This window comes from Pyrus communis, chromosome 17 (assembly GCF_041283825.1).
Source record: "Pyrus communis isolate YQ-2024b chromosome 17, ASM4128382v1, whole genome shotgun sequence".
Classification (NCBI taxonomy): domain Eukaryota; kingdom Viridiplantae; phylum Streptophyta; class Magnoliopsida; order Rosales; family Rosaceae; genus Pyrus; species Pyrus communis.
This window is the reverse complement of record NC_142581.1, coordinates 5,373,297-5,383,410: the sequence shown is the minus strand read 5'-3', so window position 1 is coordinate 5,383,410 and position 10,114 is coordinate 5,373,297. Positions and strand designations below refer to the sequence as shown.

At 34.8% G+C, this 10,114-nt stretch overlaps 2 protein-coding genes across 10 annotated transcripts; both read right to left on the bottom strand.

Annotated features, from left to right (window-relative positions):
* Nucleotides 1-1,069: 1,069 nt before the first annotated feature.
* Nucleotides 1,070-5,377, bottom strand: LOC137709353 (uncharacterized). 9 transcript variants are annotated; one of them, XM_068448440.2, is made up of 10 exons: nucleotides 5,200-5,377; nucleotides 3,962-4,064; nucleotides 3,514-3,623; nucleotides 3,252-3,320; nucleotides 2,808-2,923; nucleotides 2,630-2,684; nucleotides 2,415-2,535; nucleotides 2,175-2,222; nucleotides 1,944-2,038; nucleotides 1,070-1,555 (listed from the first exon to the last, which is right to left on the bottom strand). In XM_068448440.2, the coding sequence occupies exons 3-10, from the start codon at nucleotides 3,604-3,606 to the stop codon at nucleotides 1,454-1,456; spliced, it is 699 nt and encodes a 232-aa protein (XP_068304541.1). In that variant the 5' UTR covers nucleotides 3,607-3,623; nucleotides 3,962-4,064; nucleotides 5,200-5,377; the 3' UTR covers nucleotides 1,070-1,453. The 9 variants fall into 9 exon arrangements, with proteins under 9 accessions (XP_068304541.1, XP_068304540.1, XP_088544668.1 ...); XM_068448439.2 differs by having other exon boundaries at nucleotides 3,514-3,614; nucleotides 5,200-5,337; XM_088688542.1 differs by lacking the exon at nucleotides 5,200-5,377 and adding an exon at nucleotides 4,490-5,041 and having other exon boundaries at nucleotides 3,514-3,614.
* A 1,067-nt stretch (nucleotides 5,378-6,444) lies between these two features.
* On the bottom strand, nucleotides 6,445-7,170 carry EPF1 (epidermal patterning factor 1). The gene is made up of 2 exons (XM_088688712.1): nucleotides 7,074-7,170; nucleotides 6,445-6,951 (listed from the first exon to the last, which is right to left on the bottom strand). Exons 1-2 carry the CDS (start codon nucleotides 7,165-7,167, stop codon nucleotides 6,692-6,694), a joined length of 354 nt encoding a protein of 117 aa, XP_088544838.1. The 5' UTR covers nucleotides 7,168-7,170; the 3' UTR covers nucleotides 6,445-6,691.
* Between the last annotated feature and the right edge of the window lie 2,944 nt (nucleotides 7,171-10,114).

Sequence of the window (10,114 nt, the reverse complement as noted above, 5' to 3'; positions counted from 1 at the left end):
AACTCACATTAGTTATCACACTTTATTAAGTGGAGCACTTGATTGCACAAGATGGTTGTTGCGACAAGGTATGCTTTTTCATAGGCATGATGAATCGTTGAAATCAAGCAATATGGGTACTAATGTGAAGCTTCAGTGGAGAGCTTTTTTTGCTGCGGAAATTGTGAAAACACCATTGCGTAACAAAATGGGAGATCAATGGATGAGTGATAGCATTATTGTTTACATTGAGAGAGATGTATTTGCTTTTATTGATAATGAGCCTAATATGCGATATTTTCATGACATTAAACCTGTCGGCAACAATTGTAATTTGTTTGTATTGATAAATTAGGAAAGACATTACTATATAAAACGATTTAGTTGTTGCCATTTTTCTTAACCTTGCACTTTTTAAGTTCGCCCCTCCCTCTAACAATGCCTGGTTTCGCCACTAAACCCACTCCCCCACCCCCCCCCCCCTCTTAATCTAGATACTATCGTTTGGTATCGTTTGGTAAAAAAAAAAAAAAAAAAAAAGAAGGTTTGTCAACTCTTTTTTAAACATATCATTCATTCTCATTTTTCATTTCTTTTTTATGCTAACTATAATTATATTTTTTTAGGCTATATGACAGTTGGTTTTCTTGTAATATTAAAAATTGATGCAAACATCAAATTAAGAGAACATTTTAGATAAAACTCAATAGGTCCTCAATCTAAAGAGACTTCAGCATAACATAAAAGGCCGACTTAGTCAAACTAATTGTCATTGTACCAGGACTTAAGGGCGAGACAGGTTCGAAAATAAGTAAAAGAACGCATCCAAGTCTTGAAATCATCCGTATCCAAATCCAGGAGACACTCCAAATCCATTATGTCTCTTAGTATATTTAGACTTCTAGAAAAATGCGTGTTCCATCTGTACATTGTTATAACACGAGCCTCTAGAAATTAAATTATGCAGTATTAGGTTTTAGCTGTCTTGAATATTCTTGTCTCTCTTACTATGTTTGATTTATTTTAGGTGTGCAAAACTTTGATTCGTATATGCACTTTAATTTGCACTCTAGATGTGGGGCAAATAAAGTTTGAAAAATAACGCAATTATTACTCGGCTTGAAGCAGTCATTCATCTCTCATCATAACCATAACCCGCATATTACAATTTCTCCAACAAATAATTGTAGGTACTCAAATTGTTGCAATCTTGGTTACATCATCATTATTCATTTCTGTCTAGCAACCATTCAAAAGCATTGCCGCACAAGCATGAGGTTGTTTTCAATTGTATCAATCACACCTAATGCCTTTAAGATTACCTGTTCTTTTCATCTGCAGATGAAACCATAAGAAAGATCTTACCCTGTTTTATGGACATCAATTATATATAACGCAAACGTTATAATTCATCGGAAATTTTTGGGAGTTCGGGTGATTTTTCAAAGGGATTTTGTACTACCTCTACAGCTAGCTACTGGTACAATAGATTATAAGCTGGTAAATCATGTATTCTCTGAGTATCTTCTAAAGACAACTCTCTTTCCAACTGTGTCCTTGTTGCTTGTAGAACCTCCTGAAGGATTGCAAGCAGAAACGAAGGGTTAGTGATTGGAGAGCTGACCAGAAGAAACAAGCCAATTTGACCTAAGTTAAACTAGAAGCTGTGATGCAGTGAACGTTCAACTCTAATAGTTAAGAGTGAAATTATCAAGATGTGTCTTCAAAGATAAAGATAAGAAACAAGTGAACAAATATAAACCATCCTTAACTTACGAACGCATTGAAAAATAAATAGATGAGTTGTGCGCGTTTTGGGATAGTGGAAGGATATCTTGTTAAGAAGTTATTACAAACGAGGAGAATATGTGGAATTTGAAGGCATGATTTCTGAGGACTTCGAACATTAGGAAATTGTGTGCGTGTGCTTGTGTCAATGTGCATGTGTAGAGCGAGAGAGTTACATTAAACTGCATGTAGGACGCATGCATTGCGAGCCACTGAGCATCAACCATTTCAAAAGCTATACAGTACAGTACATCAAAGGCGGCTTCATCTTCTGCAAGCAAATCATAATTCATGAGGGTTGTCAGTAACCTGCGTTGTTTTTTAGCTGTTCTCTAACTCTTAAGACGTTTGATCTGTAACCAAACAGAAGATATTTGAGCATAACCTTGTCTGAGATGTACATTTACCTCCTAATAGTTTCACGAAATTTATTCCTGGAAGACACCTTGGTTTTTCTGCAAAGTAGATGAGGAGACGAGGAAGATTCAAGAACAATTAGCTTTCCTTTTGTAAATTTTTGTGTGAAACAGATGGTAGAGATGTTGAAACTATCGCTTCAAGAAAGAAGCTGATTTCAATTCAATGTGAGAGTTAAACATGATAGGAAAAGCTATACATGGTATAGATATTAGAACTTCTTTACAAACCTGAGCAAAGATCCAGCATTTTGATCAACATAAATGATATATTTATGCCAGCAACAGCAAATGGGTATTCCCAAGTTGCTCGATTCCCGTCTCGCTTGAACAATAACCTACGGAAAGATGCCTTCATTTTGAATTTATATGATTAGTGAGCTAAAGACACAGAAAAAGAAGATATGATTATTTGCAGCAGCTACACAACAGTCAGGAAGGCATACTGGATAAATCCTGGCGAAAAAAAGCAAGTTCTCGAGGGAGATAAAACCGCAGCCCCTGAATAGAGCATTTCACTATAAGAGAATAAACTGTGGAATTGCAATATTACAGTCTAGTAAGATGAAGTATTTCAATTTCACACTGTCAGACAAACTTTGTGTCAATTGGACAAAATGGTACCTGAAGTCAGTAGAGGGGTTGGAACCTTGCCAACCCATCTCTTTCCATTGCTCGGAGATCAGACCTCGCAGAGCAACATCTGGAAAGGCAGCATGCCACAATGCTTTCAAGGCTTCCTGAAGTTAAATGGAATAACAGTCTTATTCAATGATATAGAACCAAATAGCTAATGAAAAGGGGTTTAGGCTTCCTGAAGCATACTGGTAACAAGACAAGATTTAAATCCTACTTCAATAGAAGTTTCGGCATGAAAAAACTAAATTGCAATCAAATGGTGTAGTCATAATAGCAAGTTGTTTCTCTAGCAGACACAAATCACAGATAATGAAATAAACAATGAATGATCATCAAAATCTATCGTAACTTATTTTAACCAAATTAAACCAAGAAAAATGGACCAGGGTAATAATAAGAAAATGTTTTGAACCAGCATGAAGAATATACTTGATGGTCAGGGCGATTCTCGTCAAAAGGTACTTGTAGTCGTGCTTGAAGCCTCAAAAGTCTCTGTTCCTGTACATAGAAGTTATATTGGAAGTCCAGTAAAGTGGATAACAGCAAAGTACATAACTTCAAGAACCTAAAACTGACCAAAGATAGAATTGTATGCTTAAGTCTTCAGAAATTCCAAGAAAACTCTACGGCAGTTTAACATATAACTATACAAGTTTTTAGGAATTGGCAGGAGAACACCACAACTGTATACCTGAAGAGGACTCAAAGAGTAGTCATCTGGCTTCTCATTACGTTTGTTACTTGAGCGGGTAAATAGTCCTGTCCATGATCGTGGTCCAACCATAGCATTAACTACAATGACTAAAAACTAGTTAGTGAGATAAGAAATTTTGTGAACGTAATAGGATCACAGGTGCACATTTTATTATAAACTTTTGGTAGTTTAACAAGAACATGATCAGTGCAGCACTGGTCCCAGTGTATACAAGCGATATTACAATTCAAGAGAGATTTGCTTCAAGCCGTCAAAATGCATCCGATATAACAGATGAAATGTGTGCACGAACTAAAGGTGTTCTGTTCCTTATTTCCAAGTAAATGCCGTCACCATAATTATTGAGAGAAAAATACATGGGACACAACGTTCCTTTGTTGGGAGCCAAAAGATAAATTGAATGGAAGAGAAATACTCTACTCACTAAAACATTGAGCTAACTGCGGTTTGACATGAGTTGAATTGTGTGGCCATTCCAACTCTTCATCGCACTTTTTCCGTCTTCTATAATTTTCATCCTCATCAACCTACATTTGGTGGCATTTCAATACTTATAAATTGTTGCGGATAACACACGATAGCATAGAAAAGGTTTCAAATTATGGACCGATCCATTTACCACTAGTCTAATTCCATAACATCAAACATTTAGAAGCTAACATAGAATGTAGAGCACACAGACAAAAAGCAAATTCTAACTCCTTACAAAAGTGTGGCAAACACAACACAAAAATAAGAGCCTTCAACTGATACAAACACTTTCTGAGGAAAAGTAAAACAAAGTAGCAGATGTCTCTAGCATCAAATTGTAAAAGATGAATTCAGATTACCAGCAAGTCTATCATGAATCATTAGAAGGCTCTAAGTAAATATCAATGAGAAAAATTCAGGTAACACAAATCTTCGGTACACAAACAGAATACAAGAGAGATGGGACTAATTAAGAGCTTACTTTGCGAAGGGAAGAGCAAGAAGGAAAGCATTGTATACGCTTCCTTAATCTCATGAGGAGGCCAATATCCAGAGAGAGGAAGAGAAAGAGAGCATCTTCCACCCTCCTTAACCGAAAGCAAAAAGGCGAAAAACAAAAAGGATTGGGAAAAGAAATTTGTGGCAAAGGCAAAATGATTGCACCCAACAACTCATGCTCAGTATTCTCCTATAATTCAACCTCGCCCTTTCTTTTTTTTTTTTAAGAAAACCTCCACAGTACAATGAAAACTTTATTGATATCGAAAAAAATTACACCTAGTCAGGAAAATATAAACCAAATCCCTCGTAATACAAAAAAAAAATAAAAAAATACATAAACAAGAAAAGAGATATAAACCTTACCCCAATAATTCACCTCACAATTATTCAACTTTTCCTTTTTTTTTCCCCACCCCAAATCACCAAGGAAAGACACAGAAAGTCAAGGAATGAAATAATGGCATAATTGCATGGTGCCCCAAAAGCTATGAAGATGGGAACTTTTTACAGGGAAAAGATTAATTGCACAATTAAAGGGCTTCCTTTTTCATCATTTATGATCAAATATTGAAACTTTTCTGAACTTTTCTGAATAGGTGAGGTGGGGACCCAAGCACTCATGGTATTGACAGACAAGACAAATATTGCATTGCAACATACAATACAGAGAGAGAGAGAGAGAGAGAGTACCTGCTATGGCATCTGAGGAGACATGTTGGCGGTGGAGGTTCTATTAAAGATGATGGTGTCACGGCGGGGCCCACTGGAAGAAAGTGGTGGTGGTGGTGGTGGGAGCAGGAATGATACAGAAGGAAGAGGAGGAGGAAGAAGAATGACATTATCCCTTTTTTGCTTTTTTAGAATCAACAGTTTTGCATTTTCAAAAAAAAGCATTGTTTTGTTTTGGGAAGTTTTGTCTCAATCTGTAAGTGGCACTCAAACCGGTCAATTTCCTGCATACCAGCCTAGATATTAGCTCTTCCTCCGGTGCTTCTCTTTTGGCCTTGGCGGGTTTGTTCTGTTCCTTGTTGGCCTCGCACGAGCCAAAATATGTTACTCTGAGAAGGGTTTATATGTACCAACCAACATTATTCCGCTCAGATAAATAAATGACGGTATGAACTATATATATATATATATATATATATATATAGGAGGCTTTTAAGGGAATGAAGTAGTTGTGGGGCCTATCACATCGGATTTCAACTATTTAAATCGTTTATTTTTCAAGTTAGACTTCATAAATCATCCTTCAAAATATTAATCAAATTAAAAATATTTGAGACATCTAATTGAGTTTAAAGAAATTGACGAACACTTTGTTCTACAAGAAACAATGAAATTTTATTGTAATGATTAAGTAGGCAAATGATCTCGGATTAAATTGAATTTTTACAAGGATGATCTATGAATCTAGACTTACAAAATAGACAGTTTGGATCATTGAAGTTCGACATGAAGTGAGCCCTACAACTAGTCCCCATTTTTACCCAAAAAATAAAAACCCCTTTTTATAAAGGGCTTGTATGTACATATATGTATTGAGTTTGATATCCAGTAATGATGTAATTTTGGCCCTTGGTTTCTTTTTGGCCTTTATGGTTGTGTAATTCTAATTTTTCAAATAACTCTCCAAATGAACAGGTCTATATAGGTTGTAAATCTCACATTAAATATTTATGATGAACTTGAGATGACTCAAGGATTCTAATGACGATTAATTGAACGATTCATATACGGGTAAGTTTAACCAATTTCAATTATTAGAGGTTTGTTCAGAAATAAATAAAAATAAAAACTGTAACATAGTATGGTGTGTGGTAAAAAGAAATTCAAACCCAAATTTGAGGTTTGGCCACTTCAAATTACTGACAAACTGCATAATAGTGACTATAAAAAGGTCATCACTGGAGTTATTTTCATAGTGTCCTCGTATGCTTAACAAATTTTAACTTGTTACGTACGAAATCCAGAACACTAAGGGCTCTTTGTAACTCAGATAATTTGAACCCACTAAACAAAGAAAATCCAAGTCTTTTGTGATTTCGTAATATTAAACATCAGTAAACAAAACTCTTGATTACACAAAATCTCTACCTAGCAAAGAAACTGGAGGTCCAAAAAGGAAGGAAACTTTGACTACATTAGTTGACATTGAAAATCACTGTGAATGACAAGTGAACTAAGGAACAGGATAGGACTTGTTATTGCACATGCACTTGTAAGCCATTGGACATGTCTCAGACTCAGCGACTGACGCGCAAACTAAGCTCACCATCACTAGTCTACATGGTCTGCAAGATCCACAAGCATGGGAGCAATCTGGCAAGCTCGACCCTGCCACTTGGAGTGTATCTGGCCCCCTAACTCTTTTGTAATTAATTGACTCTTTATCCACTAATCCTTCTCTAATGGTACTCTTCAGATGGCGCCCATGATGACCTACACGAGAAGATTAATGTTTAATCAGAAAAAATGTAAAAAAACAAAAAGAAAAATTAAGACATGTTTAATGTTAATAATCACAGTTTACAACAAGAAGGTTTAATCGAGAGTAATCTTACGTGAATGAGGCCGAGCTATGCGCCTTGCGGACATGGCTTGTGGAAGTAAAAGAAGAAGAACAAGAAATGTAGCTACACAAATTGAACCCTTCATAGATTTTGTTTAATTTTGCTTCTTTTTTCTTCTTTTGTTTCGGAAAATAGTAGGGTTTTGCAAGCTAGAGAGGCTTTTGGGAGATTGAGAGAATGGTACGAAGAAAAGGGTTGAAGGGGATGAATATATAGAGGGCATGAAGGATTGGAGAAATGAGAAAATTAAGAAGAAAGTATTGAAGCAAATCACAGGAGAAAAGTGGTACGAAAAGAAAAGATCACATGAAAGATACAAGATTGCATGCTTACAGTAACAGATAGTCACAGGACTCATCAAGCTTTGCCTTTTGTGGTTCCATGGAAGAATGGTGATATGGCTAATTGCTCAAGAATTTACCAAATTAAAATGGTGCCTTTTTTTTACGTGAACTACTCTGACTCCACTTTGGAAACGCATACATAGCCATAAATGCAAGCTTTATTAATTAATGTATTATTGTAAAAAAGAAAATTGAAGGCTTAAGATTGATAATAAATTTCACACCGTGGGTCTGTTGTGACTGCCATTAATAACATTTCCTCCGCTTGCTGGATAGGTAGCTGCTATATTTGGTGAACTTGATAAGCTACTCTATTGTTCTTCATGGACCGTCCCAGGTAAAGCCACTTTGTTTGGTGGTGGCTTGTACTGCATATCCTTGTATCTATATTTCGTCTCAATATGTGGATTGACCGGTTCTCGCCAAACATAGAAGAAAGAGTTGTTAAATTTCATAGACATGGGCCAATAGGTCAACACTGATATGTCCTTAACTTGATCGCTTACTAGCCCAGTAGGTTTTTTTTTTTGTCACAAAAAACATTGGCATACTAGCCCAATATGTTTCTTTCTAATAATAATATATATATATATATATGTATAACATTTCAATAATTTCATTTCGCACTTCAAATTTTCTATAATTAGAAAGAAAAATACACTTGTGAGAAGTGTAGAATGAAATTTTTGAAATGCTAATAACAATTCTTATATATACATATATATATATATATATGTATGTATGTATGTATGTATGTATGTGTGTATGTATTGTCCTGAACTTAATACATTCGCATGCGAACTCAAATTTATGATGCCCATATTTTTAAGCTAGTTCAAGGCCTAAAAGCCTGAGTACTGCTGGCTGCTGCACACCAAGCATGTACTACGTAATCGATGAGCACCAGTCCCAATATAGCTCTCAAAGTTGGTGTCCTCTTCTCAAATTTGGTTGACGAGCCATTTAAAAATGCAAATGTGTTATCGAGGGATCTCGAGTACATAAAAGCAACAATCTTTAAACTATGATTGAATTGTAGTCATGGTTTATTAATTAAAAAATCCTAATTAATTCTGTTAGTTCTCATTTGTTATACAATTTAGTCATCGTATAAGAACCAATGCTCCAATGTACTCCATTGTAATAGGAATAATTTATTATAGGAAAAATGAATGAAAATGATTTGAAAACTTTGAGTCTTAACGATAAAGACAAAATAAAAAGTAAAGTGAATTATACCAGGATAGACTTTTTAGTGTAAAAATATGATTTTTCGTTAAAATGAACAGTATCGAAAACTTTTCATTAAAGTTCCTTTATTATATTGTTGTTAAAAAGGTTAGTAACAATATTAAAATACATGTGTTGCCCTTCTAGATAGAGACTTTTGCTTGAAAATCATCGAATAGTTTACATCTACCTAATTAAATACTATATGCCCTTCAAAATCTTAAACATAGCTTATATATATATATATATATATAGGGATAGGATCAAGGGACAAATATTTTTACAAATACTTTTACATTCTTTTTAAGCCTTTTGATTACATAACATCCAATAGTTCTTATTTATTCATTAAATTACATTGATGCTTATGGAGACTTTAACTAATATTAAAGATAAAAAATAATTAAAATAAAATCTAAAAAATTAAAACTAAAATTAAAAAGGAAGAAACCTTAGTTGTGCGCAGTCCTCCGTCTCCCCTTTTACTGATGTGGTTTTGCAACTTCGAACATAAGATTTTTACGTTCAAAATAATCTTGCATCAAATATTGGAGTGGCACAGTGCCACCAGTCCTGTAGTACATGTCAGGTTCATGCTGTTTTTGCACCCTGAGAATTATTTGAACTTCACCTTCCATGAGAGAAAGCTTGATGAGGGATTCCTGGATGGTTGTCGGTCTTCTGTCCATTCCCACAACTAGTACTACTCGAAAATTCTTTGGTTGGAAAACCTTGCAATCCCTCAACATTGTATACGCGCATACACAAACGTGAAGTTGCAAAACCACATCAGAAAAGGGGGAGACGGAGGATTGCATAATTCTAGGGACCCTCATATCCTAATCATTCATTGCACATCATGCGGTCAGAAATTATTTGAATTTTTTTATTTAAAATTAAAAACAAATAGTACCTAAGAGCATCTCCAAATGAGATGTCAAATTGTCCAAATCATCAATAACAGTAACAAAAGACAACATTAATGTTTTCCAACCGAGAAGCCAAATCTAATGTGGCATGACATGGATTGACATCTCTCCCCTTGCTGCCAAATTTGACAGCACCTTCAGATTTTTTTAATTAATTATTAAATGCTTTTTATTAATTTTTTATTAGTTTAAAGCATTATCCCTTTGTTTCTTTTCATTCTCAATGCAAAGAAAGTACATGAATTATTATTTTATGTTTAAAATTTGACATATTGGTTGGAGAACAAAAGTTTAAAAGATATCAAAGTGCTATGTAAGCCTTCAAATTTAAATTTTAGGTTTAAAATTTGACATCTCCTTTGGAGATAGTCTAACGAAAACTGGTCGCACGATTTACAATGAACAATTAAAATGTGAAGATCCCTAGAATCCCCACAAAGAGAATCCATATATATATATATATATATTCTTAAATGGTGGATCAGAAACAATGGGTGTGTGCCACGTGTAATTCTGTGGTAGTACAAAT

Excerpts from the sequence above, each read along its gene's own strand:
- LOC137709353 (XM_088688547.1), bottom strand. The coding sequence starts at position 4,543 with ATGAGATTAAGGAAGCGTATACAATGCTTTCCTTCTTGCTCTTCCCTT. Across the intron at positions 3,321-3,513 it reads ACTCTTTGAGTCCTCTTCAG|GAACAGAGACTTTTGAGGCT; the intron begins GTATACAGTTGT and ends TTCTATGTACAG. Across the intron at positions 1,556-1,943 it reads CGTCCTACATGCAGTTTAAT|GAGGTTCTACAAGCAACAAG; the intron begins GTAACTCTCTCG and ends GCAATCCTTCAG.
- EPF1 (XM_088688712.1), bottom strand. The coding sequence starts at position 7,167 with ATGAAGGGTTCAATTTGTGTAGCTACATTTCTTGTTCTTCTTCTTTTA. Across the intron at positions 6,952-7,073 it reads CATAGCTCGGCCTCATTCAC|GTCATCATGGGCGCCATCTG; the intron begins GTAAGATTACTC and ends CTTCTCGTGTAG.